The sequence below is a fragment of the Rhinatrema bivittatum genome, chromosome 1, assembly GCF_901001135.1.
Source record: "Rhinatrema bivittatum chromosome 1, aRhiBiv1.1, whole genome shotgun sequence".
In the NCBI taxonomy this organism is placed as follows: domain Eukaryota; kingdom Metazoa; phylum Chordata; class Amphibia; order Gymnophiona; family Rhinatrematidae; genus Rhinatrema; species Rhinatrema bivittatum.
The window spans coordinates 764,969,725-764,995,731 of record NC_042615.1 but is presented as its reverse complement, the minus strand read 5'-3'; the positions used below and the strand labels follow the sequence as shown (position 1 = coordinate 764,995,731).

Genomic DNA, 26,007 nt, shown 5'->3' with positions numbered 1-26,007 from the left:
TACAAGGCCACGCAAAATCGGCAGCCTGCTCGCGCCGAGCCGCGCAGACTGCCTCCGTTCCTTCCGAGGCCGCTCCGAAATCGGAGCGGCCTCGGAGGGAACTTTCCTTCCACCCCCCCCCCCCCCCCCGCACCTTCCCCTCCCTTCTCCTAACTAACCTGCCTCCCAGCCCTAACTAATTCCCCTCCCCCACCTTTATCACGAAAGTTACGCCTGCCCAAGGCGAAGCTTAGATACTGAAATGATGATGCGCCGGCCGCGGCACGCCCCCGATGATGCGACATGCCCCCGATAATGTGCCAGCCGCGACACGCCACCCAGGAAAGCCCTGGGACTTAAGCGCATCCCGGGGCTTGCGCACGCCGCCGAGCCTATGCAAGATGGGCTCGGCGCACGCGGGGGGGGGGGGGGGGGGGGGGGGGGTTTGGGGTAGGTTTTCGGGGGTTACGCGCGTAACCCTTTGAAAATCTACCCCATTGTGTATAGCATCTTTAGTTTCCTCAGAGTCTTAACCTGAGAGTGAAAATAAAGCACACACTTTTGTAAATCTTTTGCTGCTGTGATGCATGTGAGCTTTTCATTTTTAGGAAGAAGGTGTGTGTATCTATATATTTTTTTGAGTACAAGCAGTGTAGTCCATCAGATGCTCTGTGGGAACCTTTCCATATTCTCCCTCTGGGGATCTTGGGGCACGGCACTTTATACGCCCTGTTTCCTGAAATTAGACATCCGGTCTGTCATACAGAGGACAGTTCAGCAGAGGCCAGAAGAGTAGAGGAAAGGGCCATTTTGGAGGACCAGAGTGGGTGTGTAGGAGCAGAAGAGCTGGGTCAGGTATTTAGGTGACTGTTTATTCACGCATTTGTAAATATAGTAGAAAGTTTGAATGTTATGCTGATTTTGGATGGGAGCCCATGCAGTATTTTGTAATATTGGTTTTATGTGCTCTGTTGCTCTGGCTCCTACTAAAATTCTAGCCGCAGTATTTTGTAGGAGATGGAGGTGCTTCATTATTGTGTAATGCCATTAGTGTGTTGATGATTGTCACATGGATTACAGTGGTTGTGTTTATCAAGATAGTTGCACAGATAGCGGATCTGATGCAGATACATATAGCAGATCCTTGCCACTTTAGTGATGTGAGATTTATTGGTGAGGTTTTGTTTGACCTGGACCCCTAGGCTATATACTGATTCCTTAGGGTGTACCAGGGTACCTGACAGAGAAAGTAGTGATCATAGGAGGTGACCCTGCCAGCCAGAGCCAAAGGAGTTCAGATTTGGAGAGGTTTAACTTAAGTTTGTGGGCTATTACTATAAAATAGTTGTTAAGGTTGGCAGTGGTCAGTTTGGTCAAGCACCATTTTGATGCACAGATGAAAGTCATCAGCAAATAGGTGGCATTCACTGTTGATTAACCAAGGTCACAGATAGATTGGATGGAAATATTAAAAAGGATGGGGACAGGGCCAAGCCCTGAGACACCCCACAAGTGAAATCTCTGGGTTTGGATGGTTTGTTGGCCCCTGCAACTGATTGATTTATGTTGTACAGGAATGATTTGAAACTTTTGAAGACTATGCTTTCGATGACAATGTCACTTAAGTGTCGATCAGTAGGTGGAGTCTGCCTCTGCTCTTTGATCTGGAGCTTTTTTGTTTGTAAAACTGTCATATTCATAGTCTAGCTATACCTTTCCATGTCTCTTAAGCCAACTTTCAGTCTCTGTCTCCTACTTGCTTTGTTTCAGTATCTAAGCTTCCCCTCTTCATCTTCTCGTAATTTTTCTCTTACCTTTCCTGATACACTCTTGTTCTATCTTCCCCTTCCTAACTTGAGTTTCTTCTTCCTTCTTTCTTCTCCCTGCCTTTCCATCCCTATCTTTATCCCCTTCCTTTTTTTTCTCTTTCTCCATTTACCGTACTAGTCCACTTACTTCTCTCCTGTTGGCTCTAGGATTGTGCCATGCTTCCTCTCCTCCTGTCTGTCAAGGTGAAATGTGTTGCACTGCCATATCTCCCTTGTAAAGAGAGGAACTGTGGCCCTGTACTGCAAGAGTAAAACAGGAAATGTGTTAACCACCGTAGCTGAGCACATTTCTCTTGTTTAGTTGGTGCTGTTAATGATGACTATGGTTAATTCTTCCTTCAGAAAGGAGAGATAAGTTAGGATTTAGGTCAGTTAATAAGTGACTGTGGGTCATAGTGCTTAACTGTTGTGGTTGACCATTAAATGTGTGAGATGACCATTTGGTCCTTAGGTATTTGTAGATGGTAATGGTTAAGTCTGTGATCTCAATATAGGGAAAACTTTAGATTGGCCATGTTGGATCAAGTTCAGATCTTACCTGCTGTTATATACCACCTGCATAAAGGAGCATTATGAGTCAGGAAAAATCTGGGCTATGTCACTTGTGTTATAAAAATAGCTTTGAATTTAGCCATAGGCATGGCCAACTTACTAAACAAAGCACATGAAAGCTTGTGTTTAGGTGTTTGCTGTAAGCACATAAGCATTGTTTTAGATATCAAGTCTGACTTAATTGATTCTTACAGGAGCTAGAATTTCATGTTTATATGAATTAATAAAAAGAATAGCTTGTCATTGCATTTGTTTTTAAAACAGTAGAAAGTGTTGCAATTGGCCAACAGTTTTCCAGTCATTGTTGATATTCACTGTCCTTTCTGCTCTTCCAATCAGGCTGCCAGGCATGCAGGAATGCAGGCCGGGTGATATGTTCACTTTAGTTCTTTTGTCTCTTTTTCAGTTTGACTTCTCTTAGGCTTATGAAGGAAGGTGTCAAGGCCTTTTTTTGATCGTCTACTATAAAATACCCTTAGCATTCCTTCTGCTGTCTAGTTTGTCTCTGGTATAGTTTGCTTCCAGTTTTCTAGCTAATATTTGCAGATTCATTTCAAATGGTGAGGTTCTGACTATCAAAAGAAGGTCTTCCTCCCTACGTGTGTGCTGCAAGAGGGAAGGCGGGTCTGAATGTGAGTAAGCATTTTATTCAGTGGCTATATTATGCAGACATCTGCCTTCATATATGTATAAAAAAAAAGGGTATTTATAGATAGCCATGAAGACTGGAGGATTGAGCATTGTTTCATCTCCTTACTCTCTTTGCTGTAATACAGTGTCTTGGTTAGGAAGGTGAGATACTGTTTCTGCTGGCTTCCTGCTGTGTTTATTGTGGTATCTGATTGCTAGCTAGTTATTTATTCTCTGGCATATAAATATGAATTTATACAAAAAAAAAAAAAAATGCAACACCCTTAATTACATCCCTCCATTACAATCATCATATTGGACCATAAAGGTACCATGTATGCTGCCATCTATGAAATGGTTGACCTGATGGATGGAGGAGGAACTATATTGTTCTTACTGCCTAATTTCAGTATGTAGATTTAAACACAATATGAGAGAATTTGCCCAGGTAAAAGAGCCTGAATTATATTATTCTATACCTTTGAGCAAGAAGCTTTGCTAATCAGGCCTTTAAAGTTGATGGTAGTTGAAGTGTTTAAACTCTATAGTTCTGTTAAAATTGCAGCTCTTCTAGTTTTTGGCTGCCATTGGAAAATGTCTTAGTTTTCAAAAGTTCAATATGGTATGCCATTTTGTTACCTAGTTACTTTTTCACTGTTAAAGGTCCTCTGTGCTTCCATATCTTCTTCAATTCTGATGCTATTTTCACCCTCATTTTCAATAGGAGGCTATTTCATCCCTCCATCATCCCCCCTCCTTTCCTTTTCCAGTCTCATATCAGAATGCTTTGTTTCAGAATATCATTTCCTCTGATAAATGCATGCCTCCAGTGCATTGCATACAATTTTGAAGTATTTGAATTTCTCTGTTATGTCTTTATCCCTCTTATAGGTGTAAATATTTAGGTTCGTGAACCTCACTTGAAATATGCCTTACGACGCTGACACTGCCCCATTTTTGGTTGCCTGTATTCGGTTGCTATTCGTTTAGAAATGTTGCTATCAGAGTGGGACACAATCTTCCTGGTGCTCAATGATTTGTATAACTCTTTTGGTTTGGTGTATCTAGCTCTCCCTGTGTACTATAACATTCCACTGGTGCCCTCCCACTGTCTAGCTACACTTGGCAAAACCTTGATTTCATCAAATAGGATCACACCCAGATCTCTCACCTCTTTTTTTAGTCATTGGTGCCTTGTCTTCAGCTTATACTGAATTATTTTGCACTTACATCCCTGTTGCCCTACTCATTACCATGCCTTGAGCTTTCTGTTTTCCCATTGGAGTGTCAGCTCGGTTACTGGTCTTTGTGTTATCTATAAAGTAATACATCTTTCTTCCTCATCTCTCCTGCACTATTGCTTATGGAAACATTGAGTCTAACTGAACAGAGGACTTATCCCTATTGCATGCAACTGTTGATGCTCCTTTCCTGGGATTGAATCCTATAACTCCATTGCTTATTGTTCAACTGGTTTCTAATTCAGGTTGTCACCTTAACACCCATGCCCTGACTGTTCAATGTGATTGTCTTCTGAATGGGACACTGTCAAAGAGCTTTACTGAAATCTGGGTAAACCATAGCCAGTGCACTTTTCTGTCCTGGTGAACCCATGTTGCCTCCTGTCCGGTAATCCCCTTGAATATATTTTTTCTTCTACAATCCTTTTCTTAAGTAGGACTGCCACTGAATTTCCACCACCGAGGGCAGGCTAGCTGGCCTATTATTGCCAGCATCTGGTTCTGTAGACCCACTTCTGTCTCTAGCCAGGGATTTAACAAGGTTGTTAGTGGAACTGTCAGAATTAGCGAGGCTCCCTTCTTATCGGAGAGCGTCTCCAGTCTCATCGCACTCCCAGGTCTGTTTTCAGTTTTACCAGTTCCTGTGTATTCTCTGTTGCGTAAATGAAGTGGGGATTACCACTCTTCCACTAGTATATTCTGGCTGCTTATTTTCAGTCTCTCACCAGCCTTTCTTCTGTGCATGCTGCACTAAAGTATGCATTTTATATTTGGGTTTTTTCATGGTCCCATTTACACATTTCTCCCTCCCATCTCACCCTGCTAACATATCTTTAAAAAAAAAAAAAGGCTTATCTTGTTTTACTGTTCTGCCTGTTTTCTCCTCTGTCTTTTTTTTTTTCTCCTATCTATCCTGTTTCTCTTTGCTTTTTCAGATATTTCTACCTTCTATGATCTTTGCATTTTATATTTAGAGCAGTATTTGGAATTGATTAAGGAAATCATTTTAATTGTTACAGGAAGTTTAATGATTACTCAAAAGGATTTATGTGATGAATATGATTCCACATGTATGGCATAAATAGAAATTACGTAATAGATATTTATTAACTAATTTCTTTTTACTTACCAGAAATGAAGGGAATGGTGTCCATCACTCATGGGTGAAGTATGGGCATGTTAGTAACCAGGAGCTTTATCATAATAAATGAAAACATTATTATGTTTGCATCATCCATTATTATCCTCCTGAGGTCACTTTTATAATCCCAGGAGTCATGGGTTCAGACTTATAATCGAAATGCCCAACTTGCACATATTTAAACAAGAAGGAGGGAAAGGTATTAAGTGGGGAATAAGGGACAATTAGTATCAGCATCTGCTAGTTTGGTGTTCAGGAAAATATGGACTTGTGTTACATTGAACAGGAATTATGGGAAGTCATGTGACCTTAGCTAATTGGTTTATAGGTTGCAGTTGAGGCGTATGAAATTTTGATCTACTTAAAGCATTGGTATTGGGTTTCTGGTGAACATATTCTGGGTATACAGTTACATAAAAGGTTTAAATAAATGAAACGTTCAACTTTTGCAGTCTGTCTGTATTTTGGTTTCTTAAGATAGGCCATTGAGCCTGTTAATACTTTTAAACTATAAAAAAAAACTATGGTCAGCTTTGTGGTAACAGAATCAGTCTGCTATTTCTGCTCAGCTAAAATGTTATAATGAAATGTTCTAGACTCTTCAGTTCTCTTGTAGAGGTTTCGGATGATCTGACTTCTGGCGATTAGATTTCTATTTTTAGCACAATATCTGTTCTTGGATTACACTCAAATGCTATTTCACACATGCAGAGGTCACAGAGTAGATGGATTTTCAATCAATTGATCACAATCTATTTTTTTTATTCTTGCTGTAGTACATTGTTCTTGAAGTTTATTTATGCAGTTTCAGTAAACAGGAAATGGAAATATTCTGATTGGAAATGTACTGGAAAATTCTAGAAATGTTCTAACTATAAAAATTGTTTTGCAGACCCTGAATCCAAAATGGAATGAAGAATTTTATTTCCGGGTAAGTATTTTTTCTTTCTTTATAGCAGCAGGTTATAACTTATAGACTCAGATTGGCTCTGATCTTTGGGGGCGGGGCGGGGGGGGGTGCCATAAAAAGGGGGAGAGAGTGCTGGCAAAAGACAAATTGGGGCAAAAGATATTGTTATATCGTATTTTCTCTGCTAAATTGATTTGACTGAATCAGTGACCTCTAATAAGCTTTTTTTTTTTTTTTTTTTTAAATGAAGGATAGCATATGAGTTGGGGCAAATCTGGTGCTATGCAGAGAATTGGGGGGGGGGGGTGTTTCAGTATTGTCTGCTTCAATTCTGAGAGGATCTGGAGAGGACTTTGAGCGCGTATGCGCTTTATTAAAGCACATTATTTATGACATGCTTTTCCTTTTCTCTGCATTGTTAGACTAGTAACAGTAGCAAATAACCAAATGTATTTACAATGCTACCTGATAGCATAGGAGTGAATAGCTTTATCATTTCTCAAGATCTTGAAAACTGATCCTACATGACATGAAATAATGAATTGCAAATGTAGACTGTGAGACTTCAGGGGATCAGTTATGGAGAGTAAAGAGAACAAGAATCACATTTTATGTTCTCATACGGATTCAGAAGGATTATTAAATGCAAGTGGGGAGTGCGCTTTTAAAAATTAAATTTCTCCTAGGACAAGCAGGATGGTAGTCCTCACGTGTGGGTGACATCATCCGATAGAGTCCAGCACGGAAAACTTTTGTCAAAGTTTCTAGAAGCTTTGACCAGCACACTGAGCATGCCACTATCCACGCGTCCAGGTGAGGTCCCACTTCAGTCTCTTTTTCCACGGTGTAGTTGCCTCGCGGTTCGTGAAGCTCTGCTTTTTCTTATTTTCTTGTGAGAAAAGCCTTTTTTTCTAATTCCATCGTCTGGTACCCCTTCGCGGTCGGTGTCTTCTTAGTGCGATAGGTATGGGCTTCTGTTTTTCTGCTTCTTTGCGGTCGATTCCCAGCATCTCGCCTCTCGATGACTGCCAATCATCGACGGCACATTGGGTACTTTTCTGTGGTGTCATCTGGCTTTTGTCGGTGCCCCCATAGCCCGTGAACCATGTCCATCACTGATCCGCATGATGCTTGCATCCTCTGCCTGGGGGCTTCGCATGACTTCTGAGGGTGTCGGTGACCAGATGACCCCCAGGCCGTCGTGCAATCCTTAACAAGACTTAGAAACTTTTCAGTTCTAAAAAGTCAGTTCCATCCACGCCCGCGTCTGAGTCATCGACGCCGGGGGGGTCGAGAGGAGTCCCTTGATACGCTCCCTCTCGCCACTTCTCTTTCTGCTTCTTCAAAGGATTTCAGAAATGGTGACCGATCCTCCATGATCTCACCGATTTCCAGGACATTGGGAGCCTCCTCAGCACCGGGGAAAGACTGGGCTGAGCACCATGGGAGGTTCTGCAAGTATAGATACCAGTCACCGTTGACGCGCAGCTCCAGTTCTGGTGCGGTACTGGTGGCTGCCATACCATCACCAAAGATGGTCCCATCCTCCAATGTATCTGGGAGTCCCAGGTATTCCCCCACCGATATCTGTGCCAGGCATGAGGCCACCTTGAAGGACCGAGGAAGAGCCGGTGATGCCTTGTCCCCCTCCTTCAGTCCTGGCCTCACAGGACTTTCAGGAGGATTTGGACTGCAGGGTGCAGACCGTGGTGCTCAGAGCTCTTTGGAGCATCAAGCCATCCGCACCACCAGTCCCCATGCCGGTGCTGGAGCCTCCGCCATCTATTTTGGCACCTTTGCTTAAGCGTTTGGACGTCCTGTTAAGTGCCCTACCAATGCAACGGGTGCCTGAGGGAACTTCAGTTCCCCAGCGGCCACTGATGCCCTCCTCGAGCTTGGGTAAAGGCTCGGTTTCCTGAGCCTTTACCCAAGCCCTCCGGCCTCCCACGGCCCTCGTTTCCCAAGATGCTGGGGGAGCTGTGGATTCCCACAGTGCACTCAATGCCTCCAAAGCCATCTGAGCCCAGGGCTGAAATACCACACGGGCCTCACCCGTGCCGTGCTGGCCTTATTGAAGAGGAAGGCCCTTATGACCCATGGGAGGATGATTCCTCAGAATCTTCATCTGAATATTTGGACAACCCCCTCTCCTTCCCCACCAGAGGAAAGGCGTTGGTCTCTGCCTGAGGATCTTTCCTTTGTGGGGTTTGTCAGGGCCATGGCTGAGGCTATTCCCTTCCAGCTCCGTGTGGAAGAGGATGCGCGATATAAGATGCTGGAAGTGCTTCAGTTTGTTGATGATCTAATTGTGGCTGTTCCCATCCACGACATCTTTAAGGACCTCCTCCGGATGTGGGAACACACGATCTCCATATCCTCTGTTAATAGGAACGTGGATGCTACTTATTTGGTACAGCAAGCTGTGGGGTTCGAGAAGCTGTACCTCCCCCCAAAAAAGCCAGGTGCTCCCATACCCATGCTTCTGCGCCCCCCCCCCCCCCCGGGGCAGTAACATAAGGAGCTCTATGCCTTGGGGGAAAGGTCTTCCAGAGCACTATGCTTATCGCCCATATTGCCGCCTACCAGTTGTACATGAACCAGTACCACCGAACCTATGGAAGTGAGTCCAGGACCTCATGGAGGGCCTGCCTCAACAGCAACAGGAAGCACTTTTGGCTATCATCCTGCTGGGTTTTAGAGGCTGGCACACATGAGGTGAGATCCATCTATGATATATTTGAAACTGCTGCACCCGTAGGATGGCCTGGCTCAGAGCTTCTGACCTCCGTTCAGAGATTCAAGAAAAGCCTAGCTGACCTCCCCTGCATAGGTAACAGCCTCTTTGGGGATAAGATCTGGGATGTGGTGGCACCAATGAAGGACCACCAAGACACTCTTTAGCAGCTTTCTGCTGGCGCTTCCAACGCCCCATTATTGGCCAGGAAATCTTCCAGGCCAGGTTCCCGGCAGTCCTTCTATAGGCAGAGGAAGTATTATCCTCTGGCCCCTCGTGCTCGCATGCCACACACTAGTTTCCAGGGGCTGCCCTTGCCAGCAGTGATCACCCAGGGCTTTTGATTGGCAGTGAGGGAGCATGAGTCAGCCGAGCGCACCCCTGATGCCGGACCCTCCAGTGGGAGGCAGGCTCATTGGCTTCACCCATCGCTGGGAGGATGTCATTTCCCAGGGACCTCTCCCCTTGTCCATCGTGGGGTTTGTCCGCCCAGCAGATCATACTTCAAATAGAATTCTCCGCCCTTCTCATAGCAGGTGCAGTACAACTGGTTCCTTGCCCCCAGCAGGGCCGAGGTTCTATTTGAGGTATTTCCTAATTCCGAAGAGGAATGGCGGCTTACGCCCCTTCCTTGACCTCAGGGCATTGAACAAATTTCTCTTAAGAGAAAAGTTCAAGATGGTCTTTCTGGGCACACTGATTCCCCTCCTCAAAAGAGGAGACTGGCTCTGCACCCTCAGTCTCCAGGAAGCATACTTTTCCATAACAATCTTCCCTGGCCACAAGAAATACCTCCACTTTGTGGTGGGAAAGGCTCACTACCAGTACAAGGTGCTGCCTTTTGGATTGGCCTCAGCCCCTCACATCTTCACCAAATGTCTAGCGATGGTGGCTGCATATCTCAGGCGTTGTGCGGTGCAAGTCTTCCTGTACCTAGACGACTGGTTGATCAAGAGTGATTCCAGCTCAGGGGTGCTGAGAGCTTTACCCCTGACAGTGCGGACTCTACAATCCTTAGGGTTCATGATCAACTACCCAAAGTCTCACCTTTGTCCATCTCCTCAGCTGGACTTCGTAGGAGCCAGACTAGACATGGCACAGGCCAAAGCGGTTTTGCCCCGTGATTGGGCTCTTGCCCTCAGCTTGCTGGCGGCCTTCGTACGCAGCAGTTGGCATGAGACTACCCGCCTTCTGCTCCGTTTGTTGGGCCACATGGTGGCCTCTGTCCATGTTACCCGTCTCGCCTGCTTGTGCATGCAGAGGGCACAATAGACCTTATGGTCACAGTGGCAACAGACCTCTCAGGACCTCAAGACTTGCCTTGCATTCATAGAACCTTTGCAGGCATCTTTGTCCTGGTGGGGAAAACCTCTCCAATTTGGAGCAGGGGATTCCCTTCCAGACTTCTGACTCAAGTGGTCCTAACCACCGACAATTCTCCTCAGGGCTGGGGAGCCCATATGGATGGCATCCACATGCAGGGTCTCTGGACCGCTCACGAAGTCCGCTGTCAAATACATTTTCTGGAGCTGCGGGCAATCCGTTATGTCATATGGGTGTTCAGAGACTGTTTTTCGCACAAGGAAGTCCTGATCCAGATGGATAACCAAGTGACAATGTGGTATGTCAGCAAACAGGGAGGCTCGGGATTGTTCCTCCTTTGTCACGAGGCGGTGCAAGTGTGGAACTGGGCCCTGTCGCAAAGGATGCTGTTGCATGCGACGTACCTGCCTGGGACTCTGAAAGTGCTGGTGGACCAGCTGAGTCACTCCTTTCAGCCACACGAATGGTCCCTAATCCGGAGGTAGCGGCCCAACTGTTTAATTGGTGGGGTACCCAGGATGTGGACTTCTTTGCCTCCTCATGCAATTACAAGGTGAGCAGCTTTTGCTCCCTGTCGCCAGGGTGTGAGCAGCTGGCCTGCGATGCCTTCTCCCTGCACGGGGGAGACAGGTCTGCTGTATGCGTACCCTCCCGCTCCTCTTGAAGACCCCGCTGAAGCTTCAACAGGAGAGAGGGACCATGATCCTCGTGGTGCCCTTTTGGCCCTGACAGGTCTGGTTCCCTCTCCTGCGAGACCTGTCAGTCAGGGCCCCCATCCGGCTGGGGACTGTGCCTGATCTGATCACTCAGCACCATGGCACCTTGCATCATCTGAACCTGCAGGCATTGGCCCTAATGGCGTGGATATTGAGCGCTTAATCCTTCAGCCCTTGGCCCTCTCGGACCTTGTCTCCCAGGTGCTGGTGACTTCTAGAAAACCTTCCACCAGAAAGTCTTACAGTTTGAAGTGGAGAAGATTCTCCGTCTGGTGTGCGGGGCATAGCTTGGATCCATTCACCAGCTATTGGACTATTTGTGGCACCTTTCCGAGCCTGGGCTTCAGTCCAGCTCAGTCAGGGTTCATCTTTTTGCTGTTAGTGTATACCATTGAGGTGTGGCTGGCCCGCCCATATTGGTGCAGCTCTTAATAGGTCACTTTGAGGGGCCTGCTTCACCTGAAGCCCCCTCTTCAGCCTCCTGTTGCATCCTGGGACCTCAACATTGCCCTGGTGTGGTTCATGTGACCTCCCTTTGAGCCACTGCATTTCCTGCAACCCGAAGTTCCTCACCTGGAAAATTGTATTCCTAGTGGCGTATTTCGGCTCGTAGAATCAGTGAGCTTCAGGCCTTGGTCACGTACCCGCCATACACGAGGTTCTTTCATGATCATGTGGTCTTGCGTACCCACCCTAAGTTCCTGCCAAAGGTAGTGACTGATTTCCACATTAATCAGTCCATTGTTTTACCCACCTTCTTTCCCAGGCCTCATTCCCATCCAGGGCAACGGGCTCTTCACACTTTGGACTGCAAGAGGGCCTTGCTTTCTATTTAGATCGCACAACTGATCACAGGCAGTCCACTCAGCTCTTTCTGTCTTTCGATACCAATAGACTGGGAGTGGCGGTGGGTAAACAGATTGGCTGGCAGGTTGCATTGCCTTCTGCTATGCAAAAGCTGGCCGGTTGAATCAAAGCTCACTCTGTGCGGCCATGGCGACATCAGTGGCTCATCTGCGAGCAGTCCCTGTCATTGAAATTTGCCGTGCTGCAACGTGGAGTTCTCTTCACATGTTTGCGACTCACTAGTGCTTGGACAAAGATGGGAGGCAGGTCAGTGCCTTTGGTCAATCCGTCCTGCACAATCTTTTCCAGACCTGAACCCAACTCTTCCTGCCTAGTACACCTGGTGCGAGCCAGGTAGTCCCCTGCCAACAAACAGAGCTGCAGTTATTGTTGTGCCCATTGGCATTTTGTTCGGCACCTGTTGGACTCACTTGTTAATGGAGACAGCCTGGAGCTTGGTATTCACCCATGTGTGAGGACTACCATCCTGCTTGTCCTAGGAGAAAGCGTAGTTGCTTACCTGTAACAGGTATTCTCCTAGGCCAGCAGGATGTTAGACCTCAGGAATCCCGCCCGCCACCCTGCAGAGTTGGGTTCTCCTTCCAGTTTGTTTTATTTTTTTTCGCTTGTACTTGTTTCTGTATATTACGAGACCTTGCATGGATGTGCGGATAGTGGCATGCTGGGCATGCTCAGTGTGCTGGTCAAAGCTTCTAGAAACTTTGACTAAAGTTTTCCGTGCTGGGCTCCTTTGGATGATGTCACCCACGTGTGGACTAACATCCTGCTGTCCCAGGACAAAACCTGTTACAGGTAAGCAGCTGTGAATAAAAATCTACCAGAAGTTCCATCTTCAAAATTAGCACATCTTGAGAGCACTAAAGAGAGAGCATTTTCTCTTGTTGGACCACAAACTCGGAACACTTTGCCTGAGCAACTTCTGTCTATAAGTTTAAAAAAAACGTAAAGACTTATTTCTTTTAAGAATTAAATTATTTAAGTTAAGTGAAGGAATTGAGCAGGCATTAATTTTTCTGTACAATTCATTCTTTGTTTTCATGTATTTTAACTATGTATGTTCCTTTGTGATCCACTTCAGACATGTTAGGTAGAAGGTTGTTTTATAAGATTTATATCTTATAAAACAAATAAATATGTGATGCTGGTTTAACAAAAGAGTGGCAGGCTCCCCTTCAGCCCACGTTGCATCAGACTGGCAGTCACATTTGTGGGAAGGAGGGGATATATCAAACATCGTATATGCTGGGGAGACAAACCACATGCACCGCTCTCTTGCTCTTCCTGCCGCCATTGATTTTTGTTACCCCCAAAATTAATTTTAGTTGAATTATTTTTGGATTTTTAGCCTGCCTTGCCAAAGAATGTTCTTGGCAGCTTACAGTTATTAGTAATTCAGGTACAGTAATTCCTTGCTCCAAGTGCATACCTGAGACAACAGGAGAGAGAGAGAGAGACTTATCTACCATCACAGGGCATAGTGCCACGGGGAAGTGATTCCTCTTGATCTCAGCCCATTGCTTTAACTACTCGAACATTCCTTCTCCAAATGTGTACCTTTGTGCTTTTCTAACTGACATATAGCTGCCAATCTTTCAAGCATTACTCGAGCCTTATTTCATCATATCTTCTCCCTCCGAGATGACCAGTCTATTGCAGGTCTTCAAGTCATCTGCAGAAAAGGCAATCTTTTCTTACTAAACTCTTCAATATCATTTACAAAGATACTGAACAGAGCTAGCACCCACCCTTCTGTGTCCTGAAATTGAATGTCCTTTATCAGTACCCACAGCCAGTATCTATCCCAGTAATTTACTCTGGGGTTCACCTCTTGGCTGCTAGGTTAATTTCTGAACCTTGTATGTGGACCATTGCCAGAAGCTGAAATCCAGGTATTCACATCCCAGTGCTCACCCCCGGTCTAGTTCTCTGATCATACAATCAAAGAAATTGGTCTGATTTGTTTGACAGGGTTTCTCTCTGATAAAACTATTCCTCCATGCATCCTGCAACACACTGGTCTCAAGATCCTTTAGAAACCATTCCTTTACTAGGGTCTCCATAATTTTCTTACCACCTATGTCAGACTAATGGGCTTGTCATTTCAAGCCTCCTCCCTATACCAGTTTTATGAAAAGGGACATCATCTTCCAGTGTTACGGAATCACTGTCATCCACAAAGATCTCTGAAGTCCCTTAATATCCCAGGATGTGTATCCCCTTGGAACCAGCGACTTTTAGTTTGACATCTATCCCACTAGCATATGTATCCCCGCCAACTATCAGTAGACCTTCGCCAGTCCCTTCTTTGGTGAATACCAAACGTAACTATTTGTTTAGTGTTTCAGCTTTTTCCTTCTTACCCACCACGTATGCCTCCTTTTTTTTCTTCTCGGTCTTATAATTCCCATTTCTACACTTCCTCCTTTCACTGACATTGCTGAGCAAAAGTCTTGTCACTTTGACTGCCTTAGCTCACACCTTTGCTTCCCTCAACTTTTACAGATATTCTTCCCTGGCTTCCACGTTCTTTTGACTACCAATCTTTATGTCCTTACTTTTTCAGCTATCTTCTGTGGAAGCGGTACCAGTCTCATATTCCTCTTACTTTTATTTTCTTTCCTACCACAGATTATCGCCCTTTGCTGGTTCCTTTTGGTTTAGCCCACTATTCTGTTTCACAAATATTTTTCTATCTTGCCCTGCCACTCGTTAAGGGTCTCCCCCATTTGCTTGCCCCATCTCTGCCTTTACTGTTACATTAAACTACATCATCTGATGTTTGTAAGCGTCAGGTCTGGTATTATCACCCTTCATTGTAGGTTCTGTTACCAGCTGCCTGAAGAGTGCTCCTTGAAGGGAGGTCAGGACCTCTCTACTTCTAACTTAGGTTAATGGGATGTGCCCCATTAATCTCTGACAGATGAAAATCTCCCTCCACCTCTTCTTTCGTTGTGGTGTTATATATCTCTTCAAATAGATTTCCGTACAGCCCTTCTACCTTGGCTGGAAGTCTGTTACTTAGAGTGGTGTAGATGGAAATGCTCTTTCCCCTTTGTAAGACAACTGACAGCCTCTTCTCTTTTCCTTTAACTCCCCCCCCTCCCCCCAGTATTAAAGTGCTGCTGCTCTGCCATTTCTGCCTACTGTAGTGTTACTGAACAAATTTAGCCCAGTATTTCAGTCATGGGACTCACTGAACCATGTCTCTATGACAGCAGCAATATCCAGATCTGCCTCTGCCATTAGAGTTTTTAAGTCTGAAATTTTATTATTTTGACCATATAACATTTAGGCTTATAGATTTCCAAAGATTTCTTCTTCTCTTGTCTTCCCTGGTCTTCCTTTCATATATTCTCATACCTACACCTCAGTTTGTTCCTTTTGCTTCCTCCACTAACCGTATTTGTTGGCGTGGCATCCCAGTTCAATCAGCTTCCATTACTTGCACACCTCATCTAATTTAAACTCATATCAATGTATGATCTGAATCATGCACATAGGATCTTGGCCTCTTCTTAGAAAATTAAAACCTGATGTGCTTAAGAAATGAAAGCCTACAAGTGGTCAAGTTCTCCAGCTGGTAGATGAGATACATCCTTGTGTGCATAGGATCGGATGGGCCTTTTTTTTTTTGTTTGTTTGTTTTGCTGTCTTCTAATTATACCCAATCCAGGGCTGGGACATTCCCTGCTCTCAGTGACTGAGAATAAGCTTATAATGGTTGGAATAGTCAGTGAAATCCTGTCTAGCTCTTGAGCCCCACAGGTTGCACTACATGAGGGTCCCTCTTGTAAAATCTCCTGATAGTCCCAAAAAGATTCATTTCAATATGCTGGATACTCTTCCCAGCGTACAGCCAATTAATTGGTTTTATTTTAAAAGAATAAAATGTCCTTAAAATCCAAAATGGAACCAATGTGTTCTCCTGGTGTCCCTCTGCCCTTTGCTGCCTTAGATAGGTGACCATGAGGCTGCTCTCGTGCCACAACAGCCTTCCACATAAATATTCAAATAAGCTGCGAGAGAGTGAGAACTGGAACCATAGTGCTTGTATTCATTCCCCAGGGGGACTCTTTATTTTGTTGTACCCCCTTCTGAGGCAACCTCCCCCTTAGCTGTTAAAGTGGTGGCAGAGGCTTGCCTAAAGCCACTTGTCTTGCCCTCAGTTTTATTTGTATTTAATCCCCCATGGCAGTGCCATAGTCTGGTCCCATTTTTAGGGTTAGCAGACATGATGAAGAAAAGGAGGGGTAGGAAAGGGAGAGAGAAAAAAAGAACTATAGGTAGCAAGGTTGGTGGGTGAGGAAGAGATAAGAGACTTGTAGCGGTAGTGTTGGAAGAAAGTACAGCGAGTAGAGAAAGCAAAAAGTCGAAGACTAAATTGACAAAATGAGTTAACTATGTCAGTAAGTAAGGTAAAAAACTGAATTTGCAATGGTAAGGTGGGTATTATGAAACATTAGAAGTACTAGTGGAAAAGCAGGCAGGATGCAAGTACAGTATTCACTTGAATTGCTAATGAAAACACAGATCTACTGTAGCTGGATCTATCTGGCAGGCAGTGAAGGCTGGCATAAGATGGATGTTCAGGCAACAGCCATGCTAGTTTTGGTCACTATTTGGATTAATCCGCAGTAATAGAATTATATTAGTAACTAGTCTGGCAGGCTACAAGTACAGAAATACCAAGCAGAAATGCAGGCACTCACTTAACTGGGCCGGTTTGGCAGGCTACACAGGGAACTTAATAGCATGGATGTTTGGGCAATGGCCGCACTGGTAGTGGTAAGAACATAAGATATGCCACACTGGGTCAGACCAAGGGTCCATCAAGCCTTGTATCCTATTTCCAATATTGGCCAATCCAAGTCACAAGTACCTGGAAATACCCAGACATTAAATAGATCCCAAATTACTATTGCTGATAGCAAGCAGTGGCTATTCCTTATTGATTAATAGGATGTTATGGACTTCTCCTCCAGGAACTTATTCAAAACTTTTTTAAACCCATCTAAATTAACTGTCTTAACCAAATCCTCTGGCAATGAATTCCAGAGCTTAATTGTGCATTGAGTGAAAAATAATTTTCTCAGATTTGTTTTAAATGTGCTACTTGCTAACTTCTTTCTTTCTTCTTTCTTTGCTAATAGTCTTTCTATTATCTGAAAGAGTAAATAACCGATTCACATTTACCCGTTTCACATTTACCCGTTCAAGTCCTTTCATAAGACCTCTAGCATATCCCCCCCCCCCCCCAAGCCATCGCTTCTCCAAGCTGAACAGCCCTAACTTATTTTGCCTTTCCTCATAGGGGAACCGTTCCATGCCCTTTATCATTTTGGTTTCCCTTTTCTGTATTTTCTCCATTGCAACTATATCTTTTTTGAGATGCGACAACCAGTATTACACACAGTATTCAAGGAGCGATACAGAGACGTTATGTCTTCCACCATTTTATTTGCCATTTCTTTCCTAATAATTCATAAGAACATAAGAATATGCCATACTGGGTCAGACCAAGGGTTTATCAATCCCAGCATCCTATTTCCAAGAGTGGCCAAGCTAGGCTTATAAGTACCTGGCAAGTACCCAAAAACTAAGTCTATCCCATGCAAACTGATGCTAGTAATAGCAGTGGCTATTTTTTAAGTCAACTTGATTAATAGCAGGTAATGGACTTCTCCAAGAACTTATCCAATCCTTTTTTTAAACCCAACTACACTAACTACACTAACCACATTCCCTGGCAACAAATTATAGAGTTTAATTGTGTGTTGAGTGAAAAAGAACTTTCTCCGATTAGAGTGTCCCTTAGTCCTTCTATTATCTGAAAGAGTAAATAACTGATTCACATTTACCTGTTCTAGACCTCTCATGATTTTAAACACTTCTATCATATCCCCCCTCAGCCATCTCTTCTCCAAGCTGAACAGTCCTAACCTCTTTAGTCTTTCCTCATAGGGGAGCTGTTCCATTCCCCTTATCATTTTGGTTTCCCTTCTCTGTACCTTCTCCATCACAACTATATTTTTAAGATGTGGCGACCGAATTGTACACAGTATTCAAGGTGCGGTCTCACCATGGAGCGATACAGAGGCATTATGACATTTTCCGTTTTATTCACCATTCCCTTCCTAATAATTCCTAACATTTTATTTGCTTTTTGACTGCTGCAGCACACTGAGCCAATGATTTCAATGTATTATCCACCATGACACCTAGATCTCTTTCCTGGGTGGTAGCTCCTATTATGGAACCTAACATCGTGTAACTACAGAAAGGGTTATTTTTCCCTGTATGCATCACCTTGCACTTGTCCACATTAAATTACATCTGTCATTTGAATGTTCAGTCTTCTAGTCTCACAAGGTCCTCCTGTAATTTATCACAATCTGCTTGTAATTTAACTACTCTAATTTTGTGTCCTCTGCAAATTTGATTACCTCACTCTTCATAACCCTTTCCAGATCATTTATAAATTTATTAAAAAGCACCGGTCCAAGTACAGATCCCTGAGGCACTCCACTGTTTACCTTTTTCCATTGTGAAAACTGAACATTTAATCCTACTCACTGATTCCTGTCTTTTAACCAGGTGCAACCCATAAAAGCACATCTCTATGACTCTCTATTTTTCTTAGAAGCTTCTCATGAGGGACTTTGTTGAATGCTTATTCGCCCCTTCAAAAAAAATGTAACGGATTTGTGAGGCAAGACTTCCCTTGGGTAAATCCTTGCTGGCTGTGTCCCATTAGACCATTTCTAGTCTATGGGACTCATTTTCCTATAGACACAGAATGGGAGAAAAGCCTTACTAAAGGGGGTCATTCATCAAAACGTGACGTGGCCTTATTGCATGCATTATGGGATTATTGCACGCGATACCCTAATGCACATAATTGCCGCATCGTAACTTAAACAGGTAAATTAGGGAAAGGGGAGGGGTTAGGATGGGGTTTGGGCAGGGTTAGAAAAATTTTGATTTTGGTAGCGTTGTGGGCGATAATGTTTTTGACGTTATCGCCGGTAGTAGCGCTGGAAATACCACCTTGTCCAGTGGTGCTATGGGGGCGATAATGTGTGGCGTGGCTAAACACACCACTACGATGTGGCTGGCTGCACATTATTGCCCCCCCGCCCCTTTTTTTTGTGATTCATAATTATAGTGGAATGATGAATCCTGGGGTAAATCAGGCCCTATATGTTCTGTGTTTTTATTCTTTATAATAGTTTCCACGATTTTTCCCTACATTGAAGTCAGGCTCACCAGTCTATAATTTCCTGGATCAACCCTGGAGCCCTTTTTACATAACAGGGTTACACTGGCCACCTTCCAGTCATCAGCTACGAGGGATGATTTCAATGATAGGTTACAAATTACTTGTAATAGGTCTGAAATTTTATTTTGGAGCTCGGTCAGAACCTTATGATGTATACCATCTGGTCCAGGTGATTTGTTACTCTTCAGTTTGTCAGTCTGGCCTACTTCTTCTTCCAGGTTTACCATGATATAGGTCCGTTCATCTGAATCGTCACCTTTGCAAACAGTCTCTGGAACGGGTATTTCCCCAACATCCTCCTCAATAAACACTGGAGCAAAGAATTCATTTAGTCTTTTCTCAATGGCCTTATCTTCCTTAAGTGCCCCTTTAGCCCCTCCCTCATCTAACGGTCCAATCAACTCCCTCGCAGTTTTCCTGCTTCGGATATGTTTTAAAAGGTTTTTATTATGAGTTTTTCCTCTTCAGCTATTAGATTATTACAAAACTTTGTAGATAGGCATAGGAGGAAGGGAGGGGTGCTGGGTTATGACCTAAGTGGGGGATCTTGTATGTTCATTTGCCCAGGGCGATTGAGTATAAATGAGGAAGACGACAAAACCTGGACTGGATAAGGAGAGAGATCTTAAAGTTATCCTTGAGGTGTGGACAGGAATAGCTGAGCAGACTGGATGGGGAAGTTAGTTTTTGTTCTGCCATCACATACTGTGTTGCTATGAGTTGAATGACAAAGCTACATGTAGGAGAAAGATGAAGGAAAGATGGTAGATCCAAGAAAATGAGTTGGGGAAAGACGAGATGAAAGTTGAAAAGAGATGGATGGTATACATGAACAAGGATAGAAAAAACATTTTTAGATAATGGAATATATGACAACATAATTTACAACTTTTTAAATTATTCCAGTAGGAATTGACAAGTGGCACTGCTCTGTGCTTCTGTATTGCTTATCTGCTGCACTTGGTATTTCCAACTTATATACATCAAATTCTATTTTGGGCAGTTTTGTGTGCTGTAAATTCTCTCTCCCCCCCCGCCCCCCAATCCTGGTCTTCCTGAAGTCAGCAATGCAAACTGGATCTCTCTGCGACTTGCATTCAGTTTTTATATAGTATAGTTTCCTACGCCTGTGCATAGTATTAAGGTCTTGTAAACTTTAAACTATTATACAATGAATTTGAGAGATTATACAGTACATACTTTAATGTATATCTATTTAGTTTTTCTCATTACAAAATTAATAATATGTTTTACATGAGATTAATCTCTAGAATCAGCTTTTAGTTTGCTGTGTAAACTGTTTGGACACTATATAGTATACTTTGGCAAGAAAAAAATTGTATTGAACCTGTTTACTCTGAGTAATGCTGAAGCCTTAGGAATTGCCTTGACATTAAACTGAGTGCGACAAGCTCCAGCTTTTTCCATTCCAATATTATGACTTGATATTTGCAAACCATTCTGTACTTGTACATGCATTTCTGGCATGTTGCATTCACTGTTATGAAATTTTATATTTATTCTTAAAGGAGAAGTGTCATAGAAGTGTTTTGAAAGCAGTTAGAACACTACTGTATTAAATCAAAGCAAAATAATTTCTGTAGGTTTTTTGATGCTGCTCTAGCAATTTTTTTCTGCACTCATTGGGCTTCCAGTTCAGTTGGAACTGGCCTCGATTGGGGTTATGGTGCCAAGAGACTTTGTTTCATCTACCCCCACCTTCCATAATTTTTAAACCCCTACCATTGTTACCCTGCCTTTACAGCACTAGTCCCCAGCCTCAGACTGCAGCTTCCTCTAGAATGTGGTACGGGTTCATTCTGAGCATGCCTGGTAGATACTGTCGTCATGGATTGGTGGATACTCCTTGCTTCCACGGGCTATGGTTACTACCTCCACAGCATCCCCATCCCTGGCCGGCTAGCAGAACAGAGCCCTGCAAAAGAATCATTCTTCTGCATCCTTAATGTTTAAAGAAACAATAGAAGTGAGAAAGAATGGTTAGCATGGTTTGAGGGCTTCTATGATGGCGAGGTCAAGAACATTACTATTAACCCTCTCCTTATCAGTTCAGTTAGGTAATAAATAATAACTCTTTGCAAATGGAAAGTAAGTGTAGTTTGATCACAGTTAATTCATGCTCTGAACGGAAAGCATTTCTTTGATTAAATACTAGAGGTAGTTAGGATTCATTCTGGAATTCCTATGAGAAGAGAAGGACATTTAAATTCTAAACACTGAGCCGCAAAACAGACTGGTCCAGAAGCATACATTAAACAAAGAAACAGTTGGAAGAAATCTAATTAGAGAAACATAAACTATCATTAATACTTCTAAAACAAACAAATTGCTTATTTGCAAGCCAAAATAATTTTTAGTATGTGGTGAAATATAGCAACATTTCTTCCTGAGCTATGCTATACTCTTCAGGGGCTCATGAAAGTTGAAATTATTACATGTTCTGCTCCTTCAAATCATCACTTTAACACAGGAATTGTGATCTTCCTGAATTTAGAATGAATATTGCCTTGTTTTGATTAATTAGAAAGCTGTTTTGTTTTTTGTTGATCCTTTATTAATGCATCCGTTTCCTGATTGCTTCTTGGCCTTCTGGCTAAGATCAAGCATAAGGTATGGGGCATGATCGGAGGATGTTCTCTTTTTGGCCTTTTGGTTATTTGCGATATTGGGGGAGGGGGTTGAGGAGGAGGAGATGGGGAAGAGTGGTTAACACAAAACTGGATTCTAACCAAACTGAGATGATTGAACCTTCTGGAAAAATAGTCTGTTTCCTGTTATCTTCTCCTCTGGTCCCAGCTGGGTCCATTTAGAGAGAGAGAGCTGTTTTGAATAAGATTATAAAATGACTCCATTTCAAAATGGTGTTTGAGTGCAGGCTTGCTTTTTAACTAAGTCTAAGTCTCTCAGTCTAACACGTTTTGTTACTGTGCTGCTTTTACAGTATAACTAGAGATAAGTAGACAACCAGGATTGTAATATGGTGACATGGGTTTGTGCTGAATTAATGACATTCTGGGCATGAGTATTCTTCAGACTGAAGTCAAGCCAAGAAACATTCCTTTTATGTTAAGTGTCCTGCCAGCTCGCTGGGGAGTGCTGGGGCCACATTCTGGTGCATGCTCCTGGGTTTTTCTCCTGACAAGGGGAGAGGAAGTGGGAAGATCTTTCAAGGTCATTAATTTTTCTAGAGGTCTTCTGCAGTAGTCCAGCAAAAAGCATACAGGCACACACACTGCCTTTTACTTGATACTTGATTGCAAGTGTACACATCAATGCAGAAAATAAAGTCCAGAAGAAAAAGGCCAGGTCACTGGTCAGTCTGCACACCATGTCAGTAGGTACTCTTCACAAGAGAACCTCTTTGGGCACTTCCCCAATGGTACATGGATTCAGATACCACCTCAGTAGACCATAGGAACTCCTGCTGATACACTTCAGGAACTCCTACACTGATATTCTTCTTTAGACAGCAGTTCTGTGGAACCTTCTCCTTGTAAGGCACTCTTCCCTCTGCCTCCCCACGAATTAATTCTTTCTCTCCAGCACCCTGAGAAAAACCCCCTCTCAGACAGGAGTATGAGCTTGATTCTCCTCACCTTCCTTGGATCTTCGGGATATCTCAGGAATCCACTCTTGGACCCAAGACAAAATTTCCCAAGGCATAGACATTTAAACCTTAGTCCCCAGTCACCTTCCTAGAACAGGAGACAGGCAGGCAGCTCTTTACTTGAAGAGGCAACTCTCAAAGATCTCTGAGCCAAGTGGAAAGACAATTCCCACTGGCGAATGTCAGACACACCACTGCTTTCTACTCTTACTCATCATCCAGTATCCTTGGAGATGTAGAAGTCACGAGGAAGGAATCACTTTGGTGTCTCCCCCCTCCCCCCCCCCAAAGTATTGTGTGCATTATGCTTTGCTCCTTATGCTAGTTAATACATTTCTTATTTGTCTACTTGTGAAATGGGCAAGCTTTAAAATCAACTGAACTATTTTGCGATTGGTGAGATTACATAAGTAGAGAGGTTCCAAAAAAGTATGGAGACCATTAGTAATGTGGAGGCGCGACTTAGAACTTTTGCAAACTGGTCATATTGAGAAATCGATGCACTATACGAGACAGAAATTTTATGAACATGGCAACAAAGTAGGCAAGTTGCTTGCTGGACTGCTTAAAAAGAAAACGTGTTCTATGAACTGCTGATGGTCGGGTGTCAGGTAGCCTCAAAACTATAAATACCTTCCGGTTTTATGAGGGGTTGTATAAGACAGTGGACTGTGGTTCCCAAGTTAATCTTCTGGACTACTTGTATAATGTGCGATTGCCAAAAGTTACCCCTGAGCAAAATACTTGGCTCTGGGCTTGCATAACAATGTAGGAACTCGAGAAAGTGATGAAGTTGCGCTCGTTATGGGTAAATGTCCGGGATCTGATGGTTTACATCTTGATTTTTACAAAACATTCTTCCCTGATGTGGCTGTCTTGATGGCTGGTGCGTTTGAGCACCTTTGAGACAATCTGCAATGTTTACACTACCTCATGGATGCCACCATAGTTTTGATCCACAAGAAAGGGTGAGAAGAAATCAATCTGGTTCCTGTCATCCCATATCTCTCCTAAATGCTGGCCTCAAGGTCATGGCTAAGATATTGTAGTTGAGATTGGAGAATCTCATGCCTCAATTGGTATACCTAGATCAAACAGGATTCATCAAGGGTCGCATGTCTATGGCTAATACCAGAAAGTCCTTTCACATTATCTCAATGGCACAGTGCCAAGGGATTCAGGATATTCTGCTGTCATTGGATGCTGAAAAGGCCTTTTCAGGCTTCAGTGGTCTTTCTTGTTTGAGACATTACGTTGTTATAAATTGGATCCACTGTTTTTAGAGTAAATATGGGCCTTGTATGTGCATTCCACTGCTCATGTCCTAACTAATGGTCTCCTGTCCAATCTTTTTCAGATTGGTTGCAGTACGGGGCAGGGTTGTCTGCTATCACATCTCCTTTTTGATTTGCGATTGAGGTACTGGCCCCACTAATTCATGCCAATGACTAGATTAAGGGGAAAGTACCAGGTTCTTTTTACAGTGAAATAGATTGAAACCTTACGCACCTGGCAATGATGCATGTCTCTGATATTTTTCATCTGTACATGCACGGTCAGTTTATGCACATAAAATTCTGCAGGCAGGAAAGTATGTGCATGAAACTGCATTGAGGAAAAAATGTACATGCGTAAACTGTTTGAACGCACGAAGAAGTAAACCTGAAAGAGAGAGGGAATAGCAGGTGGAGCTGATAACAGGAGCATGCTTACGCACGTCCGTGCACATCCCCACCCTCCCAACAGATATGCGTTTTCCATTGGCGACACGGTTTTCCATTGCACACGGTTCAAAACACAGGCCTGAGCTGCAGACTAGCGGATCGGGTCAATGCAGCACCATGCTCATTTTGCTGACTTAGTTGGTGGCAGTCAGAATGGGAAGGGAACTGTGAGGTAGAGATAGGGGGTAACTAAGGCTTGGGGTATCAGGAGGTTGAGGAGAGAGAGATTGGGGAGGGGGATGAGAGAAGGGCTGAGTTGAGAGGACGAGGTGGGGCTGCTCTGATAAGGGAATGGCTCTGCTGGGAGCATGCATATGAGAAATGGAATGGGATGTAGGTGGGAGAGAGAAAGAGTGGAGCATTTGAGAGATGGAATGTAAAGACTGCTTTTTTTCTGCACTCTTGAGTACACCCTTTCAGTCTTGTTTGCTTATAGTATTACATGGTAGGGGAATTTACCATCATGGTAAACCATAAACAGTACATTTTTTTACATGCTTAAAATGAATCTCCAAGCAGTGTACAAACATTAACCAAATCAATATATACAAATTCTATATATATAGAAACATCAAGGCTAATATAACATATGAAACCTAACCACATAAAGAATTTATGTTAAAACATCCTATAGCAATCAACCATTAACAATAAAATAGGGGAGGGGATCATAGTCTTCCTATAATTGTTTCTCGTAGCTCCTTTCCTCTAACTTGACACCTGGGAGGTTTCTGTGAAAAAACTGCTGAAAAATCAATGATGAATAGAAAATACTTTTCTTCTATAGGAGGGAAATGGTGAGCATGGGGGCAGAGGGATTTTGTTTGTGTTTTCTCTTTTGAATTGACCGTTTCCCTGGGGACAGGCAGGATGCTAAGCCTTTACATTTGGGTGAAGAGCCTAGTGCAGAAGATGTACTCATAAACTTCAAGAAGCTTTTGGCGTGTTCAATTGAGCATGTGCTGTACGATCAGCATCTCTGGGTTGCACGGGGCCACCTCCGTCTTTGTTTTTCCACAGAGCCTTATAGTCGTGATTTTTTTCTCTTGATGAGGAAAAGTTCCTCAAAATTCATGTTTCTCCCTTGGGCCTTTGTGATTCCTCTTAGCTTCATTAGGTAGGTTTTAACAATCGCTTTCAAGTTTTCTTTCTCTTTTTTTTTTTTTTTTTTTTTTATGGTTGTTCCAACATCGGGGAAAACCAGCAGCCATCATGGCATTGGCCGTTTTTTGGTTAAAATGGAGCAGTTTGATTTTACATTGCTTATTTATGGTCAGTGTCCCAGAAGGCAAAGAAGTCCAGTGGCTTCAATAAGTGCCCCTGGTGCAAACTCAAAAGAGCCAATATGCAAAAGTATTTAGTCAGAATACTTGTGAGTTATCCAGCTAAATGTTTACTTTTAAACATTAGGAGTACATATCTGGCTACATTTTAGACAGATAACTTGTTGTCTA

At 43.4% G+C, this 26,007-nt stretch overlaps 1 protein-coding gene across 4 annotated transcripts in view; it reads left to right on the top strand.

The window, feature by feature from the left end:
* NEDD4L (NEDD4 like E3 ubiquitin protein ligase) overlaps positions 1–26,007 on the top strand; it is a 907,002-nt gene that overhangs the window by 501,973 nt on the left and 379,022 nt on the right. For all 4 annotated transcript variants that reach the window (XM_029579603.1, XM_029579595.1, XM_029579588.1 and 1 more), the window contains exon 4: positions 6,265–6,303. In XM_029579603.1, coding sequence (XP_029435463.1) covers positions 6,265–6,303 — 39 coding nt within the window. The remainder of the gene's footprint in view (positions 1–6,264; positions 6,304–26,007) is intronic.